We start from the raw sequence: 13625 nt of genomic DNA, 5'->3' as shown, positions 1-13625 counted from the left end.
GGTCCAAGGTTAGCATGCTATCTCCAACTTCAGATCCAGGAATCCAAAGTATCCCATGGCCCCCCAGACTCTGTCTAGGGGCCACAGGAGTGGTCTCTTAATTTTTTATAGCCAAGTTATAATGTGCTCTAAACTATCAAATGTTTCCTAATTCCTTTGGCTCCTAGTTCTGAGATTAGTACACGCTGTCTCGAACCTGAGATCCAGGAATCCAAAGTATCCCATGGCCCCCCAGACTCTGTCTAGGAAGCTACAGGAGTGCCCTTAATTTTTTACAGCCAAGTTATTATTTGCTCTAAACTATCAAATATTACCTAATTCCTTTGGCTCTATATCACCCTTTAATACTGCATAACTAATTACCACAATAAAATTATTCTATGACAAGAATATCCCAATGTACAAAATGCCTTTTTATGCAGGTCTAAGTGCAAAGTTCGCACAAGGGCCTTTCCAGCAAGTGGCACAGCTCTTGTTGTTGCACAAGATCCATACTTATTCTCTAAGGAAGCACTTCAGATGTGGGGGCAATATCACTTTTCAGGCACCTGAATTGCTTCCCTACACTTAGCACATCTGTTGTAGTTTGGAGCACTATGTGGAATGTGGTTGTATGAGATGGAGAGGGTGGGGGGCATGGAATCTACTCTCCCTTCCCACTCTCCAGTAACATTTTGTGAACTGTTCAAAAGCATTTTTTTATTTGTATTCTTAAACTTCTTTAGGAGGCATCTACTTCTACCAGGACTACTCAAGAAGCATTTAAAGTCTGCAACATATCTTGGCAACCACTAGGAAGGCTATTTGCTCCTGCACAGCAATACCCATCATTTCATGACCCTCTCATCTTTTCCTTTTCCCTTCTTGTTCTTTACAGCTGCTGTGCTCTTCCCGTCGCTATGCTGGGGAATACAATTTAAAGTGACAAATAGGCCATTATCCAGATATCCTTCTCATCCTTTGCATGGGGACTGCTTCTCAGTGCTATGAATGATTTTAACATCTGGAGAAGACCTTACTGAAATAGCATATTTGCAAAATTGATTTACCAGAAGAGTAAACACAGTGAACTTGTGAAAGCCTTTTACCTAAAAATCTGCGAAGCTTCATTGTATCTAGTTGGAAGTGCTCTGTAAGTCCATGAAGATTAAACAGGTGGAAGGTTAAGGTGACTAAACTGTTCCCTAAAAAAAAAACACACACACACACAAATACACACACACAAAGAAACATCTTTAATAGGAAGCATTGGAGAGCGACTGCTAAAAGAAAAAACATCAAAGTCCAACAGTGCCTTGAAGCTCAGTCCTGCTGCATGAAGAGAAATCTGGCTTATTAGTTTTGGCAAGTAGAAGTCAGCTGAATTACTAGTACATATATCCTCACAGACTAAGTCACCTTAACTATTCCTCCTGGACCACAGAACAGACTTAGTAGATTCATTACAGAATTGACCCTTTGCAAACAGAAGGGTTGCTTTTCTTGGTGGAGGGAACCAGAATCCAGTAGAGCATCCCTGCAGGAAGAAGGGGGCAGAGCAGTGATTTTCACCAATACCTTCTTCCCCCTGCAGCTCCCAATACCACCTCAAATACTGTTCTGGAAGGGTCCCCCAACCTTCTAAAGCAGTTTTTTCACGATCATCAGGCTACGGGGGGGGGGGGTAAATCTGCAAACATCACCTTCCCCTTCCATCCATGGGATCATCCACTTTGTAGAGTTCTGCTCTGTGCAACTCTGAATCCAACCTAACCCATTATGTATAACAATTAGGACTTGCATATATATCTTTCCTGTTATTTTCTTGCCTAGAATATAGATCTTAAAGTCTTTTAAGAATTAGTATTTTAACTTCAGGGTTCAACAGCTTTGAACTGAGACTTAGAAAAATCTCATCCAGTACTGCAAAGTGAACCCATCAGCTTTCAACAGCCCTTGACATTTTATTAGTTCCTTTTAGCATTATATAAAACACTGATTTTGTGTCAGTGGCATTCTTATACTGGAAGATGATACAGCATGCCCATAATGTTCTTTAAAGTTTACTCAAACAAATATGAAAACCAAAATGTGCTACAACAAGCAGCAGTCCATTAGCTGCTTTAGGATTATTCCTTATCAATTATATACTTATATAGTCACAATACTTCTTATCAAATGCTTTACTCCTAATCCATAGATAATAGAAAGCTTGGGACATTATCAGAGAGCCCATAATACTGACAACTTAATCAGTTTCAACATAAATTATGACAGTGATTCTAATTTTTCTGTACCGCACTCTTTCAGAAAAATGTTAGCCAGCGTCAGGAATGCTGGGCTCACACCTGCATTCACAACCCATTCTTTTATTTAATTCAGGGGTGAGCAACTGTAGGAGATCCAGGGGCCATTTTGCCCCCTGGACCCCCACAGGGACCCAACAAAAACAAAAAAAGTAAATAATGACATCCATATGAGCTACGGCATGCCAAAAGGGTCATAATTCATTTGCTTACAAACTACCATGCTCTAGCTGCTACAGAGAGCTAAAAGGGTCCCAATTAGCTTGCATACATGCTAATTTTGACCTTATGGATGCTCCCATAGCCACTATGGACACCTTCCCCCCCACACAAATGATTTAACCCAAATCTGGGGGAGGGGGCACATGTTGCCCACCCCTGATTTAATTACAGCTGAGGAGAACAGTGTTTACATATGGTGTTGGGTATCCTGTACCAAAAAGGCTATTCAAAAGGTAACTTTGCCACCGTAATTTGTCAACCTTAAATTGTGGTATTTCCTAGGGACATCAACCATTTAAACATTTTCCTTGATTAATGAATTGGATAAATAAGTCTAAACCATCATTACCTTTAATTTACATAATCCAAAACCTCAGTAAGTACCTTTTCTAGAATCCTAAGGGCAGCAAGAATTTTTCTCATCATATGAAATAATTTATAATTGAAGGCCTTATAGCTAAAAAGCAGTCCACAAATATTTTGATACATTTTATAAATAATTCAACAAAGCTAACAGGTGCTTATGCTCTTTTTATCACAGTTATTTGGAATATGGAATACTTATTAAAGTAACACATCACAGCAAAGCAGGCTTAAAAATAAGGAGGTTTAAGATGTATCAGTACTGTGGAACATCTAGATTTAAAAGATGTACTGTCACCAGTTTCAGTATGAGCATCACCTGGCTAGGTTCTATAGGAAAGTGTAGTAATCTACACATAATAAGAAATGCAGAGTATCTGCTACCTTTGGATATAGTCTTCAGGGTAAAACATCTACTTTTTTCTGGCAAATAGGGAACAGGTACAAGGGAGCCAGCATGTGTGTGGCATGCCATTCAAGTAGTCTTTGCTTGGCTCAGTCCCATAAATGAGTCAAAGGAGCAATATGTTATATTATAATAAACATTTCCGTTGATCAGTTTATTGTTCCTCTCTTAAAGGTTTCTAACCACTCACTTAAAATACCCTTATTACACCAGGTACAAAAAAAAATACACAAAGCAAGTTAGCAACACACATATGCACAGAGGAACAATATTCAATCACCATCTGTTCCAATCACAATGGACATAGGCAAGATGGGAAAACATAAGGGAGGATAGATCAGCTTAGCCAACACAGGGAAGCCACATCATGGTTATTGAAGCATTCCTTTAACCTGCTTTTATCTTCTTGTTAAGTTTTAGCAGTATATCTGCCCTTCAAAACAACATAATCTGAGCAAAGCAAAGCAAAATCCAGTGGCAGCTACACTAATTCCCATACACTTCCATATAGATGCTGCACTCAACTACTTATTAAATTAAATTCAGTTCTATAGTGATCCACAATAAACACAACGTAGAGCTCTAAAAAGTGAGTTATCAGGGTGCAAGTATTTAATGGACTAGAAATTCCTACTACGTTTAAAGACAAATGCTGGTATTTCAAACTACTTTCACTGCATGTTTACTAATGCTCCAAAATTGATCACTGCAGCCTCTTCATTCAATGCTCATCCATCCACCTACCCATTTTCTCTGGATGAATCGAATATTCTGTACTATGATTACTGTAAGGATACAGAGCCATCCTTTAGAAAACAAATACCATCTATTTACCTAAAGTGGAAGATCAGCAAACCTTTATGTACCAATTTAGATCTCTTCCCTATCACAGAGTCTACAGCTAATCTTAATATTTCACCCCATTCATTCCTTGTAAATTCATTCGTTTAATTTATTTTTTGCTATCCATGATCTTTAAGTCAGTCTTCCTGGAATGCATCATCTATTCTACTTTTTAAAAAGCTTTTTCTCATTTCACAGAAACAGCCTGAAACCCTAGACAACATTTCTCAGGACAAGTGGTCAAATATAACCAACTATTTTCTGCAAAGCCAATCAGCAAGATTTTTAGTGCAATTCTAATGCATTCCACTCAGTCATTAAAAGGAAGCGTTTGTAGCATTTAGAGATCATGCACTCAATGCTTGCATGAAATAGATATTTATTTTCAGCTTGAGGAAAACTGCTTCTTCAAAGCAAAGTAGGAATAGGGGACTAGCTTAGTGTGCAACTGATTTAAAGGAATAGAAAACTGTAGTCTTACCATTTGTTAGCCTGTCAAAAAGGAAGATATCAAAATTCCAGTTCCCAACTTTCTCTAGCATACACTGAAAGCAAAACAAAAAAAAAACATGTCACTTGCCAGTTAAAAGCACTTTCTCTATATACTACATATTTAAATCATGATTACTTTTATTCTAGATGCTTTCACTCTAGACAGGGTACTGAAAAGGATACTAGCAAGTAAAAGTGACCTGCGACCATATCACTCCTCTCTGTTTCACAATCCCCAGAAACTGTCATGCTGTAAGAACTGCTGCCTAAGTCATATAAGTTGCAATTGGCTTCTTAGCTCCACAGTGTTCTCAAGTTATACGTCAATGTTTTTTTCCACATAAGTTATTAAGGGAAACAATCTTTCTATAATACACACTTGTCTCTGAAAATGTTCTCCCTATTAATAATTCAAAACACAAAAAATTGTTTCCCCAGAGATGAAGTACCGCCATAGCATTCTTCAGTTTCTGCATCAATGCCACCCACAATCCTGAGTCTTATCCACACGCAGAAATAGTCTACCACACACAGATTGGGTATACGCCAGAAGGTGTGCAAGTTCAGCTACACAGAACAACAAACCTCTACTACTGATTTATGCAGCTTCATGTGGAAACAATGTCACAAACATGTGCACAACCCATGATGTATCTTTCTGCACAAAACAAACACAGCCTCATGCTGTGCCTACTGTCTTCTGGATCACAACCCGTATCTGGAGAGGGAGACAAGGTGAAGCTAGTGGCTTCTGACCACCTGCATGCATGTCCACTCCCTTCTTTTACCTAATCAAAACCATACTAAAGAGAGACACAAACTTTAGCGTATTGAATTTATGATTATCTACAAATATTAATTCAGTTGTTCAAAAGCAATCCAGATCTTAAAATCACTAGCAAGTTACATTCTGGGATGGAAACCTGAAACAAAAAGTGTTAATTCTAGAGACTGAACAAAAGGAGATATAGGGTGTGTTGGGACGATTGTGGCTTCTCCCCTGGCCCCCATTGTTTACATAATTACCTGCGCTGCAGCACAGGTTGGCATGTCGTGAGAACCCAGTGTGCCACGGGGCGGCTTTGTACCCACCCTTAAGCCCCTACTGCAAATCATGGGTTGTAGGGTGGGCACGAAGCTACCCCCGCTGCGCCATGTGCCAAGTTCGCACAACACACCAACACGCACTGCAGTGCAGGTAATCATGTAAACAACGGGCCCGTGTGCAGCACATGCGGAGGCAGGGGGAGAACCCATAATGGCTCCTTTTCCCTCACAACTTTTCTAGTCTTAGGACATCCATTAAACATAACAGACTTTCAGAGTACACTCAGTTTCAGCATTCAATCAAGTGTTGTGCTTCATCACCTTTGAAGACATTTTGATCAACTCTGGTATCAGCTGTTGTTTCTAAAACAAGACAGAGTCTCTTGACCCTCATACTGAATAAAGCTTTTGACCAGACTACTCAAAAATATTTCCCATACTGCCAATTGTAGTAACCTCATTACTTTTTAGTTTTGATTGCTTCTATGGGGGATAAATTTCAAGTCCAAACGTCTTTAGTAGATACAATACTACCATTTAGTGCAACTCACTTAGTTGCAGACTTTAACTTATATTAATATTATTTTCAGAACAAAATTATACTGTAGTTAAAAAACAAACCTTAGCTTGTCCATTGTAATCATCATCTAAAATGTTTGAAGAATTTGGAAGAGTAATACCACGGAAGAAACGGGACGATCTCAAGTACCTCTGGAAACTCAGTAACCTTCGGATATTTCTTGCAGACACAGAAACTTCAATTTCAGAATTTGCTAGGGAGGGAAATAAAGAGTCTTGAGATGCATAATGCTTCTTCTATAAAACATTAAAAGTTTGACCTATTAGAAAATTAGAGCAGAAGTGGGGAACTTGTGGCCCTCCAGATGTTGCTTTACTATACCTCACATCATCCCTGACCATTAGCCACACTGGCAGAGCTGATGGGAGTTGGAGTCCAACAACATCTGTGGCATAACAGGCTCCTCATCCTATCCCTTCTGTTAGTTGCTGCCAGGAACATGCATTCCATGAGAAGAACATGGTTCAAGGGATCTTAGCATCCAACCCTTACATTCCAAACAATTTACAGCTATTGGAGAACTTGTTAGGATTGTAATGTTTGAATCACTACATGCTACAATTGTCATACAACTAAAATTATATTGTTAGCATAGACTTACAAATACCAATCACTCATTAAAATCAGTTTCAAGAATCGAAAGCAGCAAGTCGTTACTGTGTTCTAGTTACTGAGTATAGTCAGTGAATAAACTCTGGGACCTGTAGCAGACATAACATTATTAAGAGTTAAACGACTGGGAGTAGGAATAGTCCTAAACTCCATTCAGAACCTCAATTAAGCCCAGATTCTAAAATGGTTTATGCACATCCACACATTAATAACCAAACACTAACAACAGGCAGAGGATGGTGAGGATAGGTGGGAGAGGAAGTAAACAATCCTAAAACCCATTTCCAATCCCTTAACTTAGGGGTGGGCAACAGGCAACCCCTTAGCCTATTTTAGCAATCCCCGCCACCCCTAAATTGGTAGCATGTAGTGGGAACAAAAAAGGTGCATTTCCCCGTCAAAACAAAGTGCTCAAGGAGCACATACCTTCCTTTTTTAATGCAGAATTGTGCTCCCCAGGGCTTTTGAGATGCCTTGTTTTAAATGAAAAATGTGGGTTTTTTGCTCCCTGCCAATAATAACCAGCGACGGGTGAGGACGTAAATTGGCCCTGGGGCCCCCGAAGTTAACAACCCCCCTGCCTTAACCCTTGGTAGTGTTATGTCTGCAATACGCTTCAGTTGCAAAAAGCACTTTTTTCCAAAATTTACTTCTCTTTTTTTTTTATTTGCTCCTTCTATCTTCTGTCATCAGTACCATAACTACTGTACCTTAACAGACATTCCTAAAATTCATAAAACTACAAGACAACTGCTCAGGAAGGCAAGTGCTTGGCTTCAGCTTTTACTTGCTTACACCAAGCCCTATTTACAGTATATAACCTATGCAGCATGAGAGCCTCTGCGGTTCAACTCTCCATCCTGAAACACAACATGAGAAACTCTGGGCCAAGTCAGAAAACTCTGTCACTGTGGCTCTTCCCAATACCAGTGTCCTCTCCTCAAGGAACTGGACTCCCACATAACTAGATGCTTCTCATGTTTCCTGAATAGCATAGGAAGAGACAAAACGATATTGTTTTTATTGACAAAAGATATTGTTATACTCTCTCTGAATTAAGGTCTCATTTTCCTGCAATGAAACAAGTCTAAATTTCAGAATCAAACACTGCAAGTGCTAAACTACACTACGGTTCTTTACTAGACTAACATCCTTCAGTTTGCAGATAGACACTCTGTTTCATTTGTCTATTTTGTTTCTTACTATGTCTTTTTTAATTGTGTACTATTCATTTTGGATATGGTGTTTGCTAAATGCTGTGGATGTATTTGATCTCTCTAGTATATTTTTAGATAAAGGTGGGATAAAAGTGCAGAAAATTAAATACATATCAGATCCTCTTGGATACCTATGCCTCAAAGTATTAAAAATGAAGTTTGCAGTCCATGTTTTCATCCTTCTCAGAAAAATGAAGAATTTTATTACAGAATTCTAACAATACTATTACGCTTACGCATAAAACACTTTTTACTTTTAGCTAATGAAAACATTTTAGTGTATGATGGTTTGGAAAACTTAAGTGTGCTCCTAGTAACATGTTGAAGCTATTCCAATAAAGCTATCCATTGCCAGTAAGGTACAACTCTTCACAAGATCATAATCTTTCATCTTCTTTCCCACAATCTCCTTCTGAGAGTGTCTTGACACTTCCATAGGATTAAATCGTTCGCCTCTGCTTAAAGATGCCATGATCCCAACCAGAGAGAAAAGGCAGACAGTTTGTTTTTCAGAATCTAAGGTTTGAAAAGTTCTCTTCCTACCGTTCTAGAACAACTTTTTAAAAGACCCACAGAGAAAAAACAAACAAGTGTCCATACTACCAGCAAAGGATTGCTGACCTCATGATTTCAGGAAGTACCCAAATGAGAGAGCTATTTTTCACAACTGGCTTTGAAATAAAAGAAAAGGGGGGGAAGCAAGAACACGTTATATACAAAGAAAAGAATATGCTCAGCCAAAACGTAAGTCACTCAAGTAGGAGGAAGGAACAAGGGAAACTGGAGAAAAATGGATGCGCATATAAAAGGTAAACATATCTCAGAGGTAAACAGTTTTGGGATTTAACATACTTAAAATAGGCTGTGCTTTAAAAATACAAAGTTCACATAATTCTGCACTCCAATTCCTCTATTATTTCAGAGATCAGAAGCAGATGTTTAGCTACTTTAGCTTATTCATATGTAGTTCTGCTTTCTAAACTTTGGCCATCTTTCCACTACTATACAGCCACGTAAACACTGTCTGCAGGGGAGAAAGGAGTGATGTGACAAGCACCATATCCAGTCACCTTTTACTTCCCCTCCACAACACTTACTTACAAACGTAGGGATGGCGGAGAATTCCGCCACTGATTTCAGTGAGGCCCCCCGAAATCCGTGGCAGAACGGCCTGCCACCCCCCCACCACCCCACCCCCCGGATCCCCCCGGGACGAGACTTACCTGGGGCAGGTGTTCCGGACGGCGGCGGCGGCTCCAGCAGCAGTGGTGGCGGCGGCTGGTCTTTCGACCGGCTGCCGCAGCCATTTGCATTCTGGTCTTTGCCGTGATAGGCTACTCAAGTCTTTATGTAGCCTATCATGGCAAGCCAATTTTTTTTTTTAAAAAAAATGGAATACGCAAATGGCAGTGGCTACAGCGGCCGCCATTTGCGTTCCTTATTTTTCGCCATTTTAGTCTACGTAAATGTTTACGTACACTAAAACACCCAAAAATTAGGAATGCAAATGGCAGCCGCCATAGCCGCCGCCATTTGCGTATGCCGTTTTTTTTACTTTTACACCATTTTTTTTTACCCAGCGTACGTTTTTATTGCGTACGCCGTTTTTTATTTTTTATTTTTTTTACCCAGACGTGATAGGTTACATAAAGACTTACGTAGCCTATCACAGCTCCCTGGCGTGGCATTTGCGTCCGCACCAGCCAGTCCACGGCCGGAAATCCGGCTGCGGACGGCCCTGACCTGGCTGGCTGCTCCGCAGAGCAGAGCCGGCCGTCGAGGATTCCGAGGGGGAGGATTCCGGGGGGAGGGACGGAGCGCCTCCCCCCCCCCCACGAACACAATCCGCGAAAAGGTAAGTGACTTTCGTACATCCCCACAAACAGGCATGGCGGAAGCAACCATCTTGTGTAAAAGAAAGAGGAACTGTGATCCTTAAGGTTTAAAGCCACACACCTAAATAACTTGGTCAAAACTCCAATAGTAAGATAAATGGGGGGGAATCCCCCCAAAGTTAGGAATGTTTCTCCCGTATGTATTTACTTTTTGCTGAAATTCAAAGAATATCAGCTGATTCCTATTAAATGCAACCCAATAGTTTCACTTGCCATTTCTTGCTGGTCTTTTTTGTGCTATCAATATTTACCAAGTTTTTAAAGAAAGAATTCTGACTTCACTGAAGATATAATGAAAAGATGATATACCAAATAATTAGCTAGACAAGATATATTGGATCTAAAGCTCCTGTGAACAGAGTTCCGTTCACAGAAACGGTGCTTCTGGCTAACAAAAGGGGGAAGGCAATTTCTGCCAATTCCCTCTGCAGCCTACAAAAGAATTAGGGAATCCTCCAGGATAATGTGTAAGGTGACTCAGAGGGCTGTCATGGGCAGCAGGAGTCTACAAAAAATTCCCCCTCCCTTCTGTGAACTCTGCTGGATCAAATTCTTCCCGTTTGTGTAGACCTAACATGAACAGATGAATCCTGTGTTCTAAAGATCAACACACCATAGGAACCTGGAATGTAAGGTCTATGAGCCAGGACAAATTGGATGTGGTTATTGGGGAGATGTCCAGATTAAATATAAACATTTTGGGTGTCAGTGAACTGAAATGGACTGGAATGGGCCACTTCACATCAAATGACCACCAGATCTACTACTGTGGACAAGAGGACCACAGAAGAAATGGAGTAGCCTTCATAATTAATAATAAAGTGGCTAAAGCAGCGCTTGGATACAATCCAAAAAATGACAGAATGATCTCAATTCAAATTCAGGGTAAGCCATTCAACATCACAATGATCCAAATATACGCCCCAACCACAGATACTGAAGAAGCAGAAGTAGATCAGTTCTATGAGGATCTGCAGCACCTACTGGATAATATCCCCAAAAGAGATGGTATTTTCATTACAGGAGACTGGACTGCTAAGGTGGGTAGTCAAACGACACCTGGAATTACAGGCAAGCATGGTTTGGGAGAGCAAAATGAAGCGGGACATAGGCTAATAGAGTTTTGCCAAGACAACTCAATGTGCATAACAAACACTCTCTTCCAGCAACCTAAGAGACAACTTTATACATGGACTTCAGCAGATGGTCGACACCAAAATCAGATTGACTACATCCTTTGTAGCCAAAGGTGGCGGACATCTACACAGTCGGTAAAAACAAGACCTGGAGCTGATTGCAGTTCAGATCACGAACTTCTTATTGCACAATTTAGAATCAGACTAAAGAGAATAGGGAAGACCCACAGATCAGTTAGATATGAGCTCACTCATATTCCTCATGAATATGCAGTGGAGGTGAAGAATAGATCTAAGGGATTAGATTTAGTACATAGGGTCCTGGAAGAACCATGGACAGAAGTTCACAACATTGTTCAGGAGGCAGCAACAAAAAATGTCCCAAAGAAAAAGAAAACCAAGAAGGCAAGATGGCTGTCTGCTGAGACACTGGAAGTAGCCCGAGAAAGAAGGAAAGCAAAAGGCAACAGTGAGAGGGGGAGATATGCCCCATTAAATGCAAAATTCCAGAGGTTAGCCAGAAGAGATAAGGAATTATTTTTAAACAAGCAATGCGCAGAAGCGGAAGAAGATAACAGAATAGGAAGGACAAGAAACCTCTTCCAGAAAATTAGAAACATTGGATGTAAATTCCAGGCAAAAATGGGTATGATCAAAAACAAAGATGGCAAGGACCTAACAGAAGCAGAAGAGAGCAAGAAAAGGTGGCAAGAATATACGGAAGATCTGTATAGGAAGGATAATAATATCGGGGATAGATTTGACGGTCTGGGGTGTGAGCTAGAGCCAGACATCCTGAAGAGTGAGGTTGAATGGGCCTTAAGAAGCATTGCTAATAACAAGGCAGCAGGAGATGACGGTATCCCAGCTGAACTGTTTAAAATATTGCAAGATGATGCTGTCAAGGTGATGCATGCCATATGCCAACAAATTTGGAAAACACAAGAATGGCCAGCAGATTGGAAAAAATCAACTTATATCCCCATACCATAAAAGGGAAGCACCAAAGAATGTTCAAACTATCGAACAGTGGCACTTATTTCACATGCCAGTAAGGTAATGCTCTTGCAAGGTAGACTCCAGCAATTCATGGAACGAGAATTGCCAGATGTACAAGCTGAGTTTAGAAAACGCAGAGGAACTAGAGACCAAATTGCCAATATCCGCTGGATAATGGAGAAAGCCAGGGAGTTTCAGAAAAACATCTATTTCTGTTTTATTGACTATTCTGAAGCCTTTGGCTGTGTGGATCATAACAAATTGTGGCAAGTTCTGGATGGTATGGAGATACCAAGTCATCTTGTCTGCCTCCTGAGGAATCTGTATAATGACCAAGTAGCAATGGTGAGAACAGACCACGGAACAACGGACTGGTTTAAGATTGGGAAAGGAGTACGGCAAGGTTGTATACTCTCACCGTACCTATTCAACCTGTACGCAGAACACATCACGTGACGTGCTGGGCTTGATGAAGCCAAGGCTGGAGTTAAAATCACTGGAAGAAACATTAACAATCTCAGATATGCAGATGATACCACTTGGATGGCTGAAAGTGAGGAGGAGCTGAGGAATCTTCTGACGAAGGTGAAAGAAGAAAGTGCAAAAGCTGGGTTGCAGTTAAACCTCAAAAAAAAAACAAGATTATGGCAACCAGCTTGATTGATAACTGGCAAATAGAGGGAGAAAATGTGGAGGCAGTAACGGACTTTGTCTTTCTAGGTGCAAAGATTACTGCAGACGCTGACTGCAGCCAGGAAATCAGAAGACGTTTACTTCTTGGGAGGACAGCAATGACAAATCTTGAAAAAATAGTGAAGAGCAGAGACATCACACTAACAAAGGTCCGCATAGTTAAAGCAATGGTATTCCCTGTAGTAACCTATGGCTGAGAGAGCTGGACCATAAGGAAGGCTGAGCGAAGGAAGATAGATGCTTTTGAACTGTGGTGCTGGAGGAAAATTCTGAGAGTGCCTTGGACTGTAAGAAGATCAAACCAGTCCATACTCCAGGAAATCAAGCCAGACTGCTCACTTGAGGGAATGATTTTAAAGGCAAAACTGAAGTACTTTGGCCACATCATGAGAAGACAGGATACCCTGGAGAAGATGCTGATGCTAGGGAAGGCAAAAGGAAGAGGGACCGACCAAGGGCAAGATGGATGGATAATATTCTGGAGGTGACAGACTCGACCTTGGGGGAGCTGGGGGTGGCAACGGCCGACAGGAAGCTCTGGTGTGGGCTGGTCCATGAAGTCACAAAGAGTCGGAAGTGGCTGAACGAATAAACAACAACAACAACATGAACAGAAGGGCAATCCTAGATCCAACCCAATGAAAGCAGCTGAAGCTACGATATTTTAAATCTTCCACCCCCAGTTGTTTTAGCTTTTTAAAATTGTATGTTTAAAAGTATAGGATATGATATGACATGACAGGTCAAACCCTGACAAGAAAGACAGAGTTTAGATAACCAGGAAATGTGTACAACAACACAAACTTGAAGTACCAGTTTTCAATTGAGTATCACC

At 40.6% G+C, this 13625-nt stretch overlaps 1 protein-coding gene across 2 annotated transcripts in view; it reads right to left on the bottom strand.

Annotated features, from left to right (window-relative positions):
• PDE7A (phosphodiesterase 7A) overlaps positions 1–13625 on the bottom strand; it is a 67257-nt gene that overhangs the window by 11057 nt on the left and 42575 nt on the right. For both annotated transcript variants that reach the window (XM_084849419.1, XM_084849418.1), the window contains 3 exons: positions 6280–6431; positions 4601–4664; positions 1089–1184 (listed from right to left, as the gene is read on the bottom strand). In XM_084849419.1, the coding sequence (XP_084705545.1) occupies positions 1089–1184; positions 4601–4664; positions 6280–6431 (312 nt within the window). The remainder of the gene's footprint in view (positions 1–1088; positions 1185–4600; positions 4665–6279; positions 6432–13625) is intronic.

This window comes from Heloderma suspectum, chromosome 4, assembly GCF_057233095.1.
Source record: "Heloderma suspectum isolate Gila_16-S chromosome 4, 16-S_ref, whole genome shotgun sequence".
NCBI lineage: Eukaryota > Metazoa > Chordata > Lepidosauria > Squamata > Helodermatidae > Heloderma > Heloderma suspectum.
The sequence above is the reverse complement of the archived record's forward strand: the minus strand, read 5'-3'. Positions and strand labels throughout refer to the sequence as shown.